The 20,351-nt window shown below is 42.6% G+C and overlaps 1 protein-coding gene across 9 annotated transcripts in view; it reads left to right on the forward strand.

Moving 5' to 3' along the window:
* RABGAP1L (RAB GTPase activating protein 1 like) overlaps nucleotides 1-20,351 on the forward strand; it is a 257,343-nt gene that overhangs the window by 218,155 nt on the left and 18,837 nt on the right. For 2 of the 9 annotated variants that reach the window (XM_050901444.1, XM_050901447.1), the window contains exon 1: nucleotides 3,521-3,661. The exons of the other annotated variants lie outside the window; for them this stretch is intronic. In XM_050901444.1, coding sequence (XP_050757401.1) covers nucleotides 3,551-3,661 — 111 coding nt within the window. In that variant the 5' untranslated portion in view covers nucleotides 3,521-3,550. Of the gene's footprint in view, nucleotides 1-3,520; nucleotides 3,662-20,351 lie in introns of those variants that run through there. 9 annotated transcript variants of the gene reach the window in all.

Genomic DNA, 20,351 nt, shown 5'->3' on the forward strand with positions numbered 1-20,351 from the left:
TATCTTGAAGGCTGCCAAATGCCATTCCGAGTGCTCTGAAAGGAGTTTTATGTTTCCTTATCTGAAGACTGCTGTGATCTTCCCAGATTCATTAATACGTGAAAAGCAAATCGCAGAAAACGCCTTTGTGTTTCAGAAACGTGGTGGCAGGAAGGGAGCGCTTAGCAAGAAGCTGCACATACCTCACATACGTAACGCTTTCCTGTCTATCAGAAGATCCTACCCCCGTCAGATAGCAGCAAGACATTCCTGGGGGTGGAGTGAGAGTGAATTTATCTTGGGAGTGAGCAGGATTTTGCTTTGCTAAGCTAGCTGGTTTGTTCAATTCAGGAATTTTCCATTCACCTCTATTATCCACCAGCATATAAATCTCAACAACTGTAATTAGGGCTACTTACCTTAATTAGTTAACAGTTTTCTGCAGCTCACCTGTCCTTCTGCTGGCTCTCCTCTGTCGTCCTGCCTGCTTGGTTGAACCGCTTCTCCAAAAATTCCTGCTTTGGAGGTATGCTTTCAAAACTATGTCGTGGAGGGGACTGCATTCCTCTTCCTTGAGGAAGGCTGCTGCAAGGTAGACGTGGTGTTATACAGAGAAGCGCTATTTGCTTTAAAGAAATATGAAGCTGCACTACGTGGTTTTTATTGTCTTTTGATAGATTGTTCATCACTTCAGCACTCAGAAACCCTGGCTGAGGGGAAGGCTCTATTGAAATGCTGGCAGGAGTGTGTAGTGCGGCCTGGGGAGGTGGTCAAGGGCATCTCTCTGCCTGCCTTTTCCTTTCCAGTTCCTCTGGTGTGAGCATGCTACCACTATGTCTGGGTGGACATATTTGCTTCAGTCAGTTTAATTCAAAAGGTTTAGTTTAACTGGCTTGATACTTAAAATTTTGTGCGCTGATTCAGAGTATAGCACAGACTGTTAACACGGATGTAAAATGTAGCTTTGTAGGGGTTTGCGGGCAGCTCAGCTCCATTAGCTTGAAACAACAGCTGAAAGACATCCTTTTTAAAGTAAAGACATGCACTAACCAACATCAAAAATCAGTTGTTAGTTCTTGCAATTGCTAGTTAGAACATGCCAAAATGAAAAGCCCTCTGTTAAGAATAGATATGAGAAGAATTATTTGGCCGATAATACAATGGTAACATGTAGATTTAGTGCTGTTAAATCATCGTAACCTTTCTGTTTAAGATGGGGAAAAAAAAAAAAGGGAATATAGGTTCTGGTCCATAATTCCTTATAAATAGAAATGCCCGTTGGCTAAATCAAGGGAGGGATTTGAGTAGCTGCAGCTGCGGAGTACGTCTTATAATTTGCATTCTCCACCTCCTGCCCTTATTGCGGAATTAAATTGGTCTCTCATTAACATGGGAATGTTTGTTGTTACACCGCCTGCTCTCTCCCCTGCGCCTACATGAGTATTCCAATGTCACGTCAGTCCCCGTGGGGAGCCTCCGGAGCGGGTGCCAGCGGGGCGGGAGGGGGTGTGGGAAGGGATTTTCTTTACCTTTTACAACAGGTGCCTTTGTCAGCACACCTCGGAGCAGCCAAGGAGGAGCCGCTCTCTTAGCCTTACGCTTTCAACTTTTGCTACAAGAAAAAAAAAAACCAAAACAACCCACCCTACCAGGCAATGAAAGCGAAGAGGAAGCGGTCATTTAAAGCGCTTCGGAAAAACCTGAGCAGGATTTAGCATAGCAGGTATGATTTTTGTATAGGTGACACGGAGAGCGATCTCGTGAGCTGGATATCGCTTCAGGATTGGAATCTGAAGTATCTCTGCCATGGGAATCAATTGGAAAAAATTTGCAAGCCGTTGAAGAAAAATTTTTAAAAAATGCACTATAGGTGCATTTCAAGGAAAAAATACCTTTCTTCCTCCTGCAAGGGTTAAGCATGATCAGAATCTGCTTTAGTCTCAAGGATTTAACCTCAAGTGCTGCATTTTTTGTTTGCCATAAGCCTATTAGAACTCTCTCTGTTTCCTAGCAATAACATGTAATTTCCCCCCCCTATTTAAGTGAAAGAGATGTTGGGTTTTTAATCCTGTACACTACAGCTGTTGCTCAAGTTTCCTATTCAAATGCAAATAGCACCTGGTGCTGTTTAGATACCCGTGGAATCTTTGATAAAGATACTCCAGGAGCACAGGAAAAAGAGAAAAGCAAGGTGGGTCTGACCCTGTTTGTTCTGGAAAGCGAGAGCATAACCATATGCTACCAGCAACCTGAACTGGAAATTTCTACCACGTTTGCTGCATCCAGCACATACTCTTTTTGGAGACAAATGCACAGCTGAAATGATTTATGTTTCTTGAGCAGATATGATTTTTCACTGGGAAGAACAAAAGGCTTCCAGAGAAGATAAAAATGTAGTGGATGAGTGTAAGCAGAAGTGCTGATTTGGTTAGGAGTTTTACCTTGCCTGAGTCTCCTGAAAGGAGTTTCTTTTGGGGATATTTTGTTTGTGTCTTCAAATCACTTATTATTTTCTAGATTTTCATTTGTAGTTTTGAGAATATTGATTTTTAATGATTTTTCCAAATTTTTTCCTTGCACTGTTTTTTTCTCTGTGCCAGATAGATGAATTGGAAAGTCAGGAGCAATTTGGAAGGCAAGTGTGCTGTTTAGGACTCACAGACAAGAGGTACCATATCACTTCTTGATTAAAAGCAAACCAGTCCTAGATTCAGGTTAAAATCCTTCTACTGTGGAAAGTTTCAATTGCATAAATTGGTTTTATTTCACTCGTGGAGGTGCGAGTTTATTCAAGGAAGAGCTTACAGCCTTCATTGCATTTTGCATGGCTGTTTGACCCTGTATTACAAATGAAAACTGAAGGACTCTTTTTGAAGGGTTGTGACTTGATGCCATCACCTTCCTGCTAAAATCAAAGTATCTGCGTGGCACAAAATGCAATTCAGATCTGTGTAAAAGCAAAAGTGAGTGGTTTTAAAGGTTTTAAAGGAGAGATTTAGAAACTTGTGGAAAATTCCAAGGAATGTCTGAAAGAAATCATCATTACACCGGTCTCTGTGAATTTACAAATAAGCCAGAAGAAGCAATTCGTTGCAAAGTGAGACTCTGCTAACAAGAATATCAACTTTCGTGGGAGAAAACTGGATAGAAAGAATAAACAATTGCTACAAAGTTGGAGAAGAACAGAAGTGATTCCAGTCCTGCTGTCAAGCACTGACAGATCTTTTCTTGCTTAATACTAATCTGGTTTGGCTACTGCTTTTTCATCTTCAGCCTAATACTGGAATTAAAACAGGTTCCTTGGCTTTCACCAAACTTCAGCGAATGCCTTTTGCAAGCTGGGTGTTGGGAGTGTGAGCAGGTGTTTCATATGTGCTTCCCGTGATAATAAAAGAGACCCTCGAGAGGAAAACCCCCACGGGAGCTGATTTGCTGGGTCATAGTTTCTCTCGTGACACTCCTTCCTCATTAGCTTCTTCAGGTGGGTGTGAACAACTGACACGGAACTCAGCCAAGGTTCAGCCTTGGATTATCAACCTGCTCGGGCCGCTAACGGCAGCTTGCCGGCAAAATGATGGAAGAAATCTCCATAATGGTGGCTTACGATGCCCATGTTTTTAGCCAGCTGTACGATGAAGACTTTCTGGCCAATCTGGTGGCAGTCAGCAAACCCAAATCTGTGGTAGGTGTTGCTCTTGCTCCTTTGCCAGTAATGCTTAAGGTTATACTCTCTCCGGTAGTTAAGTCCTTGTGCTGAAAGCTATTTATTATTTAGTTTCTCCTTTTAGTACTTTTTCAGAAATTTGCCGTCATGCATCAAGAAAATTAAAATAATTTATGTCAGAAGAGATAAGATTATTAAAATAATACCTTTCTGGGCTACTAAGTTTAGAAGAAGGTGATTTGCTCAGTAGGATAAAAGTTAAAATAATATTTTTGAAATAATTGAAATAATAATTAAGCCGGCAAACGACTGAACTTTTCTAACCGTGGAGTCATCACTAAATGATGTAAACACTTTCTGTGTCTTGGCATGTCAGTTAAAAGTTCAGGCTGGATGCTCAGCGTACGCCAAGGATCTGGGGTGTAGGTCACCATTATCACTAAATCTAAGAGAATCTGTCCCTTGCGTGGGAAGGGTGATGGTACGCTTTTATATGTTCTTCTGAAATCAGCATAAATATCTGTAAAAACTTTAGTTAAACGACCACTTCCTTTTTTCATAAATAGCGTATATCTTTATGTAAAAGACAGGTATAGTGGGGTCATCTTCCTCCCTCATGGAGATCCCAGCGCTTGTAGGCAGCTGCATTCAGGTCAGTAGTTTAGTCTCGGAAGTTTGGTGCCAAAGTTCATCTTTGGTTTCAAATTCTACAGATGAGCCCATGTGTGAGCCAGTCCACCTAGAAGCCATCAAAAGAAGTCTTTGAAAATAAAAATGCATGTATAGATGTTGAGCTTAACTTGAAAGCAGATACAGTTAAGACTTCAGTCTAAATACAAATCAGGCTAATTAGCAGCCCAGTTAAGCATTTGTGTTTGCAGATTTTGGTCTGTATATGTGTTTGTATCCAGGTAGTTCACTAAGCTGTGACAAAAGGAGGTGTCCTCAGAAGAGGAAAAATTTGCTTTATTGCTGTCTTGTGTAAAACCTCTCTACACATGTTTCCTGCTTGGGTTTTTCTGCCTGTCCACGCTGAGGAAATCTCGGGTGCATGAACTCATCTCCTGCATCTCCCATAGACCTCGGGATCTAAACCAGAGTTCTGCCCAGTCCCTTTTATTATGATGCCTTTTTCTGTCTCTGGCCTCCTTTAGGCTAGAATTTACAAGGCCCATTAGAATAGTTAGCTAATAAATCTGGAAATCCAGTGTAGACAAAACCGTGTACTTGAATATGACCTGGTTGGAGACTGGGCTCCAAGTAGGCTTTAACTTAACCAGCATATTAGGAGTCGCATACTTTTCCCATGCTGGATACTTTTAAATACGTGGTATACCTTAATTCATTGTCCAGCCGCAACCTTTCCTCTTTTTCTGCCTTAGCTGATTGCTATGGCAGCATTTATTATTTTGAAGCCCAGAGTAGTATCTTTCCTTCAGGCAGGTACCCGTGTTGCAGTAGGATTAACAGGAGCCAGGTGCCCGCGGAGAAGGTACCTGCCGGCGGGCTCTGGGAGAGGCCCTTCTCTTGAGTTTCTCTGAGCAAATGATGACAGTGGGGATTCCTGGATGCCTCCTGTCCTGAACTGCTTGCATGTTCTAGTGCCAGTACTGCGGTTGTTTAATTTAAAATCCTTGTGGTAAGAAAACATTTCATGGATGGCTTACCCTACCATTTAAATCTTTGAAAAGTGCTGTTTAAATGGGCTTGGTGATGGCCTCTTAAGTTTTGTATAGCTTCAGAGCAAAAGTAACGGACGTTGCGTTATGTATCTCTAGATTCCTCCAGATCAGCTGCGAGTGACTGGAGGAGAGAGTAACTGGTGTCAAGAGCACCACGTTACAGCTCCAGCTGGTCTTTGCCACTCTGAAAATAAGATGAAATAACATCTTTTAAAAAACTATTTCTCTATGAAGTAATTACTTATCTCCTAGTAAACAGAGATACTTACATGGAACAACCGTGGGAGGAAAAGTATCATTATTACAATTATTTATAAGGTCTGAAAGATTGACTTTAGTGTAAGTATGTATTCTTATCAACTCTTTTTTTTTTCCTGAATCAAAGAGTATTAACATGTTTCAGTGCATTATGTACTAGTAAAGAAGTTAAGAAATGTGGTTTTTGCAGGGTTTGCATAGGAAATACTTAATGACTTTTAAATGGTTTTGAAGTATATTAACTAAGCAAATGATGGTGCAAACAACCTGAGGAGGTTTAAGGTGAAGCTTGACAGGAGTATGATAGGATTAGACGGTGCGTGGGAGCCTGTACTACTAAGGGACGGGACCTGATGACTCAGAAAGTTTCTTTCGGTTCTCTGCTGCTATGTTTCATCGTGGGACAAGCTGCCAATTGGGATAAGTTGGGGCAAATCCTATTGACTCTGTCCTGGTCATTTTACCAGATTGCACAAAGGTATGTACTGTACATAAAGTAACATTCTGCAGAAGGAATTTGCAGAGTTTTTGTTTATTCTGAGAGTTCATGTTAATAGCACAGGTATTTTTGCAATCTGGGATTCATCTGTTTGTAAAATCCAGGTTTCATTTATTTTTAAAGGAGTTTCTAGTATGCTGCCCTGGTTGCAGAGAAAAGTTAAAAAAAAAAAAAAAGTTCTTTAAAGGCTTTCATCCTGTTCCGCAGTTTGGATGCCAGGATGGCTTTGTTCTGGTTCCAGAAATCTTGCAACTAGTGACTCATTAGAGTTCATTTGGTTTGTGCAATAGGTCAGGGCGCCCAGGAGCCTCTCTTGCACAGAGGAGAGAGCCGCTTGTTATGACGTGAAGTGGCAAAGGGTTAATACCGAAACCAAACCAGGCCCAGATGATAGCTGTTGTGGGTTGCTGGTGCTTAAGGCCAGCCCTGCGTAACCTTCTGACATGTCCAGTGCCACGCAGGTAATGAACTTCGTGAGGAAAATCAGAATTATCTGCTGCTGTCCAGGTCCCATCAATTCTAGTCATATCTTTCAATGGAAAATGTGAATTTTTCAGTGGAAAGCGTAGCAGTGTTTTTGTAGCGTTCCTTTGATGCACATAAATACTAGACAATTAAACAGGATGTAGATGATCTGAGATAAGGTTTTGTTAAATATGCTCCAAAGCAACACTGTATGGTAGCAACCCTCCAACATATATTTTAATAAAATTAGTCATATTGCAGTGTGACCATGACACACGGTTGTTTTGCTGTGTGGTCTTGCTTTCAAGATTTCAAGTTATTCTGAAGCTACTTCGCACAGACATGCAAAGCAGCATATCAAAGTGGACTGCTGTGTAGTTTGTGCAAGAATTGAGTAGCTTTACTCTAGGGAATTTCAATTCTCAACTTATCTGCAGAAAACTTGGACCCGAGGGGTTATAAAAATGGTATACTAAGTGGTATAATCCTCTTAATCCAGAGTTGAAGGACATTCTTCTGGAAAGCTTCATTGTGTTTTCATTTGCCTGCCTGCCTTGTTGTGTTTAGCTCTCTGTTCAGGGGAATTATCAGCCATTTCATAGAAGTAAATTGTGGTTACGCGCCAGCAGACTCTGCCGTAATGATTTCTAGGCTCTCACTTTCCCATTGAAGCCAAACTGAGGAGGTTCAGAGCGGACGGGTGAACTGCAAAGTGGGTGAAAAACTGGGTGGCCTGGCAGGAGCACAGGGCGTAGCGGTCAGTGGGTTGAAGTGTAACTGGCAGCTGGCTAAACCTTTTTTGGGGTTGATAGTGGGGCTGATGCTGTCCAGCATGTTCAGGCCTAGACACCAGAAGAGGATGCACCCTGTTTTTCAGGTGGCAAAAACTTGGTTTTCAAGTGGCAAAAACTGGAGGGTGAAGTGGTGGACACATGGAAAGGCAGGTCTGCTGATGAGAGGAACCTCAGCAGGGGTGGGCTGAGAGGAACTTCTGAGGTTCAGCAAAGGCAAATGCAAAACCCTGGGTTCCTCCCTGGGTAGGAATAACTCCAGTGTCTGTGCAGGCTGGGGACCAAATGTCTGGATAGCATCAATGCAAAAAGGGTGTTGGGAGTCGCAGTGGATGACAACACGAGTGAGCGGCGTGCCCCCGTAGTGACGAAGGCTAGCTGTGCACGAGGCGGCGTTACAAGAGCACAGCCAGCATGTCAGGTGAAGTGGTTATTCCCTTCCACCCAGCAGTTGTGAGGCTGCGTCTCACACACCGAATCCAGTTTTGAGCCCCCACGGAGAAAAGGGATATTCACAACCTAGAGCGAGCCCAGCGGAGGACCGCTGGGAAGGCAGGGGGCCGACGGCACGAGGGAAGGGTGAGGGGGTTGGGGCAGCTTAGCCTGAAGAAGAGAAAGCTCAGGAGGGATCTAATGGCAGTCTCCTGCCACCTAAAAGAAGGTCCTAGAGAGGACGGAGCCAAACTCTTCTCAGAGGCATGCAGTGACAAGACAAGAAGGAATGGTCATGATTTGCAGCAAAGGAAATTCTGGCTCAGCAGAAAGCAGTTCTGCTCAGGGAGGCCCTGGCATCTCCATCCTTGGAGACTTTCATGAGCAGCATGCTCTGACTTTGAAGCTATCCCTGCCTGAGCAGGAGGTTGGTCTATATGCCCACTGGAGAGCCCTTCCAATCTAAATTTTTCTAAGAGTCTCTAATTCTGCCTGGTGGAGTCTTGCAGTGAGGAGGAGCTGGCAGCATTTGAGCTTTTGAAGACCATCTTTCCCTGGGTGGCATTACCGCTGGCGTGCTGCTGCTGTTGCTACTGCCAAAGGAGGAATAAGGGAGTTTGGGTGGTCGCTGTTATGAGAATTGGCTCTTTCCAGCAGATAGAATCCTCATCTGTGCCCTTCCCTTCCCAACACAAGGAGGGATCCTGCTCTCAGCATGTCTCTAGGAGCTGTCTCGCCTCCGTCCCTTCCTCCCCTTGTGGGGCAGGAGCAGCCAGATTCTGCCCTGATCCTCTCACCTTGTCTTTGGAGCAGCAAAAACTTTCTTATGTACGTGTTTAATAAATTAAGAAATTTTATTTGTTAAACGGGTGATGCAGAAAAACAAAAGCTCTAATAGTTTTTGTCTTTCCCTTCCCTTGATTGCTCAAGTCCCTTGTCTTTTGTGATTTCAGGATGCAGCCGCTCTTTCTTTAGCTCTTTCGATATTTAAAGATTTTGTGCGTTCCACTCACACTTGTCATCCTTCCAGTTTCATTAGCTTTTCTGCAATTTCTTTTATCAGTAGAAACCTTCAGTCTCCCCAAAAAGCCAAATGAGCCGTGTTTATATGGAATAGTAAAAATAACATGAAATATCACCTGAATTTTTGTTTATAAAAATTCTACATTTTTATTCTACTTTAAGGAGTCAGCCCCACAATGTTATCTTCTTCCCCTGAAACTCATCAAGATTTGAAGTTGGTGAAGGAAACTGCTCATATAAAGCTAGTTAAATGGATCATCGTATCAGACTGTAGTTTGCTTACACTCTCAAGTCTAAAATAAGTTAGTAACTGATGCATATGAATATTAGTTTGGCTGCAATTTTTTCTCAGTAAGACTTGGTTGACACCTTGGGATGTTAAAACTAAACACATCAAAATGAAATCTCTTCCTTCCTTGGATTTCCCATGTCTTAAAGTCCTGGAGTTTCAGCATATTTAGGAAAACTGGCACAGCTTCTGCAGCAACAGTGTGAAACCCCCGTACGTCTGCTGTCACGTGCAAATCCTTGTAGGCCAGAGAGGAGGTAATTTCCCCGCAATGGGTAAGCTCCTGGTCCCCCCCCCCTACTAAAACCAGACTTGATCATGGAGCAGATGCTTGTGTGATAAAACTCGCAGAGTGCTTGTTTAACGTACACAAATCTAGCCCTAAATGTGGAACTCATAAATGGTGGAGAAGCATATGTTTTATATTATGGTAGTGTGTAGTTGGCATACAATTTTATTCTTGTTCATGCTTATTTGACCTTCATCACTCATTTGTTACGAAAATTAATAATTGGTACTAAAATACCTTGGGCTATTTATTTTTATATTGCATCCCATTTGTTTTCTGCTGTCCTAAACCTTCAATGTGCAGCATATTTTTGCTGCTGTATGTTATTAATGCGGAGTAGAAACTGTCAAAGGTGAAGCCGTAGCCTTTGGTATCGGGGCAGAAGACAGTCATGGCATTTGGCAGGCGGGAGGGCATGGGAGTGAGCTCCCCACTGCATGAGAAGCCATCAGCTGCTGCTGGGTTGCACCCAGCCCTCGTCTTTCGTATTGCATCAGTGCACACCAGCCTCCCGGTTCTCCTGTTTCTGTTAAACACCCTGTGGTGCAATCTGTGTCTGACAGTGTCGCTGTGTAGCCCGTGTTTGGCATCGAGGTTCAGTTGCATGGAAAGGAGAGAGGTGGTTCATCCTGCCCACTGATTCACAGAGGTTAAGGCTAGGCAGATCTTCATCTTTCAATTAGCTAAGCTTCATCTCGTTCATCCAACTTCACTCCAGTAGCATTTTTTGAAAATTAAAAACTCTATTAAATGCTCTTCTGGAAAAGCATCCAGCTCTTATTTGAGTGTAACAGGAGGTGGGAAAGGTATCATTTTCCATGGTAATCTGTTAATTTCTCGCTGTTCAGAAGACGTTTCTAACATCTCATTTAGATTCACTCTGGTGTCAGGTTCCCATCTTGGATCTGACATGCGTTTTTTTGCCTGAGTACAGCATTCTGTACCATTATTTATTTTATCCCTATGAAGGTACTTACATGCTGTGACCAACTCAGCTGTCTGTGCTCTCTTGTGCAAACTGAGGAGCTTGAGCTCTTAAACCTCCTGCTGCGAGGCATTTACACCCTGCACAAAACAGTTCAGTGGCTCTGCTCCGCATCCTCTTCTATTTTTTTTTTTTTCCCCAACTGCATCTCCCAGGACTAGATGCAGTATTCCAGTATTGGTTTCAGTGATGATCCAGGGCTAAAACTTCCCTAGTCATCTTGCTTTTTCCTATCCTTGTGCATCCCAGGGCTGCCATTAGCCGTTCTGCCGCAGCCTGACTCTGACGGCAGAGTTACATTTTTCTCGCTGCAAAGGTGATCTGGTATTTCCTGCCCTTCTCCCTATACCGGTGTTTGTTCCCAGGCCCACACCGCAATGTACGGCCTCCTGAGCGGTGCCGATGCAGCTACTTGTGGGGCTGTGCTATGAATAGTACTGATACAATTAAAAATTTTTTTAAAAAAATTAAAATTAGCATATTTTTGAAGGATTATTTTGATCAGCTTGCTATCGAGCAGTGAGGCGAGAAGGAGAGGGCTGTGGAGGAAGAGCTAGGTCTTGCCCAGGCGATGGCAGGCTGCTTTCACAGCATGTGCCTCCCGTTCCCCCATCCCCCCTTCAGTCCAGAGAGCAGAAAAGTTTCCAGACTTTTGGAAGAGTCCAAATGGTGCTTTCTTGGGACGGATCCCATCTCTTCGTGGGATTCAGCCCCAGCTGGAGGTCTGCTGCTCCAAGCTGCAGTTAAGCCCTGTGTACATTTGGTCTGGAGTCGGCACAGTGGTGTGTTTCATTTGAGTAAGCTATTTCCAGGAATTCAAATATATGTGTGCAATTTTATGGTCCTTCTTCTCGTTCTTTACTGCTCCTTCTATCCACGTGTCCTCTGCAGATTTTATCAGCAGGACTGTATTTTTCACTTCCAGGCCACTGATGTAATGTTTGATAGTGCTGGATCTTTTATGAGTCCCAGAAGACACCTTTAGAATGTCATTAACCAAAAATGAAAAATGTCATTGAATAATGATTCCCTTTGACAATGGCTTTTTGACCCATTTCCTAAGCTTTTTAATTCATGCTTTATGGCCATCGGATACTCTTCTGGGGGTTTGGGGTTTTTTTCCTTAAAAATAAATCTATCATGTGGTAGTGAATCCAGTGCTAGAGAAGACTGTTATAACTGTAAAGTTACTTTTATCAATCAGACCTGTAGGTAAAGAATAAAATGGGACCTACGGTTTATAAAACTATGTTGGTGTGGAACCAGTTACATTCCTACGCTAGTTATTGGCTGGATCCTTATCAGCTCTGCAGAGCGTTTGTGTGGGTTTCTGGGTTTCAGGTAACCAACCAAAGTCATCCAGATGGTTTGACTTGTGGTTCTTAAATAGTGGTAATACAGGATTTTCTTCTGGTCTGAGTGAATCGCTACTGTTCTAAGAATTTACTAAAAATGAACATCGGTGGACCAGAGATCGCATCTGCTAGTTCTGTCAGTTCTTCTGCTTTGCATAAAAACCTGCAGCCTGGTTTCCAACAGAGCTGAGCTGTTTTCTGGACAATTATGACTTGTCTGAATCATAATTATTTTTGAGCTCTAATTATTAATGCATATGAACAATGCTTAGGAATCCTCTTGTTTTCAATATGCTCTAGAATCAAGTTCAGCCTAACGGAACTCAAGAAAGAACTTAAACTTTTTTTCTTCTGCCTTTAGTTTTAGTTATTGGTTTATTTGTTCCTAATTAATAACCTATATTATTTTCTGTTTATTTTCTCTTTTCTTCATGTTTGAAAGGATTTCTTCTTGCTGCCCTCTTATTTTCATTGGCTCAAGAAGGAATTATTTAAGCAATGTCTCAAATAGACATTTTATAAATAAGAACAGAATCTTTGTGATGAAACATTCAAAAGCGGGACATTTCAGTATTTTGGAGGTTCCTCATTTTCTTCTTAAAAAGAATTCCAGGAAAATTGATCCAAGTTTTTCTGGGCACTCGAGAAACTCTGCTTCTGTTTCTGTTGTCGTTACAAGCCCATTTGGGAGAAGAAATTTGAAATAAGTTTCTAGACATTATTGGTTCATTAGGTCTTTAGTCTTAATGACCTTGAACGTGTTGGGTATCAGCATGAACCTTTGCAATTAAAGAAGAGCAGGTGATGAGTTACTTTGTAAGGCCATATTTCAACATTTCAATGCAGAAATGGTTAAATTAGAATAAAGCAGCATTTAACTTATTTCTCTCCCCATAGGTGAGGCAGGTCAGGTGAGATCAATACAGCCACTTCGAATCTGTTAGATACGGTAGTCATCATATTAAGATGAGAAAGTGAAGTGGGTCAAATGAAAGATCTGCAGCTCCTGAATTCTAAGCCTTCAGCTTTCTTACCTCACTAGTCTTTTCTCGTAGATTGCCATCAGTAGAATACATTATGCCTTAGTAAAGCTATATACAAACCCAAAAGCTTTGTGTGTAATCATAGCAACTGCAAAGTAAACGTATTTATCGGTGTTCTGCCAGTGTCTCCATGATCAGTACGGTCATCGACTTTGAAAGGAGTGCTAAAACTAGATGAAAAGGCAGTTAATCTCTTTAGAGAAGCCTAATTTAATTACTAGAAGATGGATTAGAAAGTTTGCATAGGTGAATGTTTTAGTTAAAAATATTCTGTCTTCATTGTCTACAACTGTTTTCATTCTTTTTGAACCCAATTCTCAGAAGAATTTGGCGTAAAGACAGTGCCGAGGTTGGAAAATGTATTTCAGTGGTTTTTTATCTTGTTCAGTTTGTGCTTTCATGCACCATTCAATATGCACATTTGTTCTTTATTGCTTCCTTCTAGCTGTGTCAACACGAACTCACCAAAAAGCAAAAGCTACCTGTGTTGACTGGAGTGCTGGTTACGCTGGTCGCTGATGTTTTAAAGCTGTAGGCTTGTCTTTTGTGCTAAGAAAAATCCAGATGGTTGGATTTCCAGAGTAGCAGGCTAACCATGCCAAGACAAAGCTCAGTGGGTATACAAAGCCTTGTACTTTTGCTACAAGGTAGAGCCACCAGCATAATCCCAAGTTACGATAATCATGCTGTAAGTAAGATTATCGTATTTGTTTGTCCTTCACCTTGGAGATCACAGAAGCTAAGTGCATAGGCGAGAAGAACAAGCACAGAGAGATTGTCCACACTCAGGTTGAAATTCCAGAGCAGGTCAGGCAACACTGGAACAGGACAGCAGGAATTCAGTTATCCCAAAACTGAGGGTCTCGTTCTTTCCGTGGCCAGAGGAACGGGAAATGGAATAGACAGACCTGGAACAGAGAGCTCAGGAAAAAAAACCAAGGGGCTTGCTTCTTCTCTGCTGCTGCTGGGTACCAGAGGGTGAAAATGGTGGGAGCCAGATGTTGCTGCTAATATTAACAACTGGCTTCCTTTTCCACAAGAAGTGGCTCTTCTCCTTCTGTGGGAGCTCTTTCTCTTGCAGAGCTCTCTTCAGTGGCAGCAGCAGCTTGGCCACGTTTTATCTTCTGCCTTCAGCCCCTCCTGCCTGATGCAAGCTTCCTGCTTTTGTCAGTGCTTAAGATGCTCTTGGGATTTTCCCTGCTAGATGATAAAGTAGAAGGTCTTGAGTTCATTGCTAATTGATTAGCCTGACAGGGTCTCAGCTAGACGTAATGGATGAGCGCAGGTCTCCACACAGGTGAAGTGGCAAACTCAGCCGGTAGTGCTAGTGGTGGTGGTGGAACCATGGCTGGGGCAGTGAAAACAGCAGGAGGTTTAAAAAACCAAACAGCAACCTTGTATATACAGGTTTGCGAATCGGTACGCCTGCTTTGTATCTCTTGGGGCTGACGTGCGGTGCTGCTGTGCATTCCCGTCCCCAGGGACACTCTCCAGCAGCTGCTCACCCTACATTAATGGCTGACTAGTGCTTTTAAACTCTCCTGGCTGCCCGTCCTCCAGTTACCTGCCAGCTCCATGCCAAGGCATTTTGCAGGTACCACAGAGGCTGAAAGGTGCAAATATGGCAAAACCTGAAGCCTCATTAAAGGCATGGAGGAAACCTCGGCAGATGAAGGATTAGAGAGAGAACAGAGCAGGGCGAGGATTCGTTATTGCAGTAAAATGCTGCGGTGAGCGTTTCTGATACCTTGGAAGTTGGACACTGTCCCACTTGTATTTTCCAAATGCTGATCGTTTAATGTGCGGTTTTAAAGAATTTTTTTTTTTTATCTTAGGGTTTTAGCAGTTGTGTTTGTGGAGCTGGGCAAGCAGAAAAAAGGCAAGGCTTTTGAGAAGATGTGGTAAAAGTTGTGTTAGTTGCTGAAATATAGATAAAAGTATTTGATATAACAGAAGGGATTGTGGAGTCCTGAATGTAAGTGTATAATGGTTCAGCTTTAATATAGAAAAGGTATGTATTTTCTGCTAGTGGAGTAATGCACTAAAAAGTAATTGCTCTTAGTAACTTGTTTTATAAGTAAACTATATTTATAAAAGTAATGAAAGGTGTTTTAGCATCATGGACCTCACCACACATCAGAGAAGCCTGACGGTGATTTTAAAGATGCAAATTTGAAGTGTGACAGCATTACCATTTTCTTGACACTGTGACACAGAATTGATCTAAAATAATATTAACACACAGAATGTGTGTTCAACGAATACTGCGAGGTTCTTTACTGATGAATATAGCTTACCTGGGCATATGGTTCAGAGTTGTGATCTAGCACCCATCCTCCATCTCAGGAAGCAGAATTTTTTTTCATCCTGTGCTGGGCACAGAATGTGACAGGAGACAAGACGTGGCTCGATAACTCAGCAGAGTCAGAATCGAGTCTGACAGACGGCTGGTTTCACCAGTCTCGTGGCAGGTTTCAGAAGGTGGATTCAGCCGGGGGTTTATTAGCTGAAAGCTGTGCCTCTGTGGACCAAATATGTTCAATGTGACAGGTTTTAGAGCCTTGCTAATAGCAATATTTTGAACCTGGTTACCGATCAGTTGCTAGCCTAGTGTCGGCCATTTTCCGTAAGTGTGATTGTGAGATAGGTCTGTGTTAGTTTCAGGATAAACAAGGTTGGAAAGCAAACCCTAACACAGGGTAGCTAGGAGAGGTTGTTTCTTTGCTAAGTGATGCAAGAAAAGCACTGGGGGCTTTTTCCTGAATTTCTGATTCTGTTGTCACAGGGATGGTGGTGACGACTGCACTTGTCTTCCTGCTCGCCCCTCCCTTCTTTTGCTGTGATGTGCCAAGAAATTCAACCAAAGCTCTAAAATTGTTGTGGGCAGATCTAAATCAGAATGAATGATGTACCTCAAAATGGGGAAGAGCTGAGGGTCTGATTTTGCATAGTCACCGAGGATACATATAAAACCTTTAGCACCAAATGCTGTATACCAAAAGGTATATGTATGTAAGACACACAAAATCACTTGGAACTGTTATGTTATGAGGTACAAACCAAAGAATAAGTTCTGCAATGGAAAAACTGCTGCTATTCATAACAACTGTGTTTTACAGAGCAGGGCCTTGTCCCAGATGGCTGGTCAGTGTCAGTTCCCCCAGTTATCTGATCCTAATCTGTGTCCTCAGGATATATAGGTAGTTTCATTTAGCCTATATAGTTTTTTGTAGCAGAGATCTCGTTGTTCAGGCGTTCTTTAAGTTACGTCGGATAATAAAAATGACCTGTACACAGATATTTTCCATCTAGAATGTTTCAAATATTGGTATCCTTAACCATAGTATTCCTGTTGACCAGAGCCAATTTAAATGCAAAATGGGTGCTTGCTGACAAAGTGGATGTAGCTGTTTCCTGTCGCGGTGTGCATCTCAGTACTAAAGCCCTTATCTGTAGGCGAGAGGAAGCACTTTTTGTCTGGGTGAGCTGCTAGACGTCAGCTGCAAGTATATAAAATAATCAGCCATTTCCAAGCACTGCTTTTAAGCCACTCAGGGTGTCTCTTTTTTGCTAAAACAAATAGAGTTGAAGTGGATAATAAGCCCTCCATATCTCAAAGTGAAAATGAATTTTTGAATGCTGAAAACCAATTTGGGGATCTGAAGAGGAGTGTTTTGAAGAAGCTCTGCCGCAAGGCAGAACATCTTTTCCTTGAGCCTTTTTATTTTTGTTTTTCTTTAGATGCAGATTCCCCTGCAGTCACTATACCAATATATGTGCCTCTCAAACACAGGCACTGTGGTGAGTGCAAAAGTACACGCCGGTGTTCAGAGCTACAGTTCAGGGAATCTGAATTTCGTTCTCTTTTCCTGTGTTGCCGCTGGATTGCTGTACAACGAGGCTTATTGAATACCTCTCGGTCTCAGCTTACTCTTTTAACTTAGTTAACTGTATTGCTAACTGAGCCTAAGCAAGCAGATCTTTAAACAGCAGGGCTATGGAAGAATAATGTGTTATGCCAGGTTCAGCAGGTTTAGATGAATGGAAATACATTGCAGAGATTAAAATCTGACAGAAGGATCTGGTGTTGGATATCATCCAGCGTCACTGACTGGGGCCACTGCCATTTTGAATCACAGTAAATTGTGCAGGGGCTTTGTAGATTTTGCAACCTGCCTTTCCCCTCTTCTTATAAATTCCTGTGAGGGTCTCAGTTGCAACTGAGATATTTTGATAATGGACTGATATGGAAGAATTAAATAAAAATAAAAATTCACAGCAAAGCTTGGTTTCCTTTGCCGTCCAGCCAGCTTTCAAATTGGGTTTGTGTTATCCTGAAGACTGTCTTTCAGGAGGCCTTACACCTACAGAGCTGGTGACGAGGTGACTTGCAGAAGGAAGAAAACTCTCCCCTTGCAAGGAAGGGATACTTAGGTGTGCTGGTGTGGAGCAAGCTGCTTTGCTGATATAAAAAGAGCATTTCTGTCAGTTGTTCTTTTTTCCAAAAGCGAGATGGAGAGAGATGCTGTTCTGCAGCAGGCATTCAGACAGGCACGCATTAAGCAGACGATCTCTCCAACACAATGTACGTTTCCAAGGAATTTGAGGGAACATCTCCTTCCTGCCAGCGGAGATGATAAAATAGCGTCTGACGTTCAGGGCTTTTATCGTGCTGCGTGCAACATGCGAGCTCAAGCAGAATAACAGCACGGTGGACCCGCCTTTATCCACTGCGATGAGAGGTGGCTAATCAGCCCAAGCATCGCAGGTTTTGTGCTGCAAGCTTGCCCAAAGCCAGGCTGCGATGAGGATAATGCTGGAATCAGATGATACCTGAGAGATTGCTTCACAAAACTTTTTGATCACGTTGCCCCAAAACCCAGGGGTTAGATGATGTTTAATGAGATTTGTGGTGTGTTTTAGAGCGGGGGGTGTCTGGGTCCTGAACGCGATGCTGTAGCTAGGTGAAACACTGATGAGGGCTGTTCCACTTGATTTCAAACCTGCGGTGAAACAGCTTGTTATCAGCGAGCCCTTCACCGCACGGTGGCAAAAGGAGAAATGGGAATTCTTCAAGCTGTGCTCCAGCTTGTGAATTTTCTTTAGGTAGCAGCGCATTTTAATCCCTACATTTTTTCTGCAAATGAATGCTGCAGATTTTCTTCTCTGCAGACTACCCATTTATGGCAGTGAAATCATAAGAAATTATGATTTGACCTTTTTCCTCTCAGATTTCATGCTTGTGGCTAATATCTCATTGGAGATACAGTTGTTCAGATTGTATTGCATAATATCTAAATGTGACATCCCACTCACCCCCTTTAAAGTCTAATCCAAGAGACAAGTCTGTTGTGTCAACACGTTACTGTGGATTTTGTTCTTTCTTTTCCATCACTGTATCCTTCCAAAAGAAAAATGAATTGCTTATAAGTAGATCTTATAAGCATCTGAATCTGATTCCCAGGGACAGACACTGCAGGGTGCTTCTTTGTGCCTTTTGGCAACTGCGTTTTAAGAAAAGGGCGATACAGTTATGCATAGCAATGATGGCACAGACCAGTAGAGCACTGAGTTAGTTTCTTTGTATGTACATTAAAGCCTTAATTTGGCCTAATAAAGTGTTTAACTAGAGCTATATTATCCTTCCTTGAACCTGATTTAGTTGTCTTAAATACGAAGTATTAACTACAACAAATTGATACAACCACTTCGAGTGTGAACTAAGACGATGCGTGTGATCTGAAATTTGTTGTCGCTAATCTGCTGTCTGCGGTTCTGTTCAAAGCTTACAGTCTTCATGTGACATACTTTGCAGAACCAAGCGTCGTTTCGAAATTTACTTGCTTTTAATAACGTCTTAAATCACAGTGTGAAGAAAATTAAGTATGCACAAGTGTAACTCAGATCTCCTCGAGAGGGGCACACGTCGCAGTGGTTTGTGAGAGCCTCTCACAGCCGGTACTCCTGGCTTGTGTGCAAGGGCTGAGCCAAGTCTGAGTGAGCTCAGGCTGAGCTCAGGCTGGTCCCATCACCTCTGAGCCGTGCCCCCAGGCGTCACGTGTGCTTGGAAATGGTCCTGCCTTGCAGCAGTGGGAAGAGTCTGGGCTTATCATGGGGATTGCAGCCCGAGATGCGTGTGATGGATGGGTAAGAGGGAAGCTGGGCTGCAGCCAGTGTCTGTGGTTGCTATCGCCCAAAGCAGGCTCGGGATCTCCCACATCAGTCATCAGCACACAGTGTAACCCTGCCTTTGGAGGGGTGCGAGTCCCTTGCCTCGATCTTGAAATACCATCACCAGTGAAACAGAAAATTAAGTCACCTGCTTCAAAGAATGGGAAAGGAAAGCAGTGCACATTTTGTTCATGGGCTTTTTTCTTTTTTTTTTTTTCTTCCACGTTTTGGTGAGAACTAGAGAGGAAAAAATATTAAGAGTGCAGAGATCACAGAATGCTGGCTACATCGTTAGTGTGATGGGACAATATATTTTTGGAGTGTTTATGCAGTGCTAGATAGAGAAAAGAAGTGGGAATCTGGGAAGGAGCTACTCTGCTCAGTCTGGCATTGCGGCGGTGCTGGAAATGAGAAATCAAGTAATAGGATTTTTCTGTCTGGATCAGCCTCTGGCTGTCTTCAATATGTTCAGGAAATCACTTTACATCTCTGCTTCCATTTCCTTGGCTGTCAAATGAACATAATGATAACTACCTCCTTTGAGTGCTCGTGCTTCATTAGAGCAATAAAACATTTCGGAGGAAGGAGTCATAGATGTGTGATTTATTAATCCAGCAAGGTCAGGCTGAACTGTCTGTAAACAGCTAAAGAAATTGCAGAATGAGGGAAAGGTCTCCTGGAGCTGAGCGGATGCCGATGCTCGGCACGCTGCCCGTGCGCAGGATTGCCAGAGAAGGTGAAGCAGATCTTTCCAGCCCTGTCTGAACAGGGGGGCGGCTAAAAACAAAGTATTTTTGTTTCTCACCTGCCACGTATCACCTCACTGCAGTGAGTCCTTCAAGCGTTCAGTGCACTAGTCTGTTGGGTTTTTCCAGAAAGAAGTTTTGCTTGTTCCGTTCTTCTGCGTGGAGGTTTTATTAAGATGCTCTGCATGGCTTTTTCTCTACATCCGACTAGTTGTGACATGATTTTATGCTTGAACACAATAAAATAAAACGAGTCAAGGAGATAAGATACTGAGATAAACAGATGAGCAATGTTTATAAACCATAAGAGTCTCCTAAATTTGATAATCATCAGTTCTAGCCAATATACCTCATGGTGCTAAAGAAAGAAGAAACCAGTATTGCAGACGCTTTTAGAGAAAATTTACGAGCACACTTTGTTCAGGAGCAGTCCATGAAGATTGAAGCATAGCTAGCACTATGCACTTCCTTATGAAAGGGCTTACAGAGAAGTCCCTTGCTGAATTCACAAACTGTTTCAGGGAATTAAATTGGGGAATATGGAAATGGACTTTTAATTATTTTTTTTTCGTTTATCAGTGTATACCCAGAAGAAAGTGCTGTAATAAATTATCAAACTCCTTTGAGTACTGTGGCTGAACAGACAATAACAGTGACGCATTGTCCCTGCCAAAGTTATT

This window comes from Gymnogyps californianus, chromosome 8 (genome assembly GCF_018139145.2).
Source record: "Gymnogyps californianus isolate 813 chromosome 8, ASM1813914v2, whole genome shotgun sequence".
Taxonomy (NCBI): domain Eukaryota; kingdom Metazoa; phylum Chordata; class Aves; order Accipitriformes; family Cathartidae; genus Gymnogyps; species Gymnogyps californianus.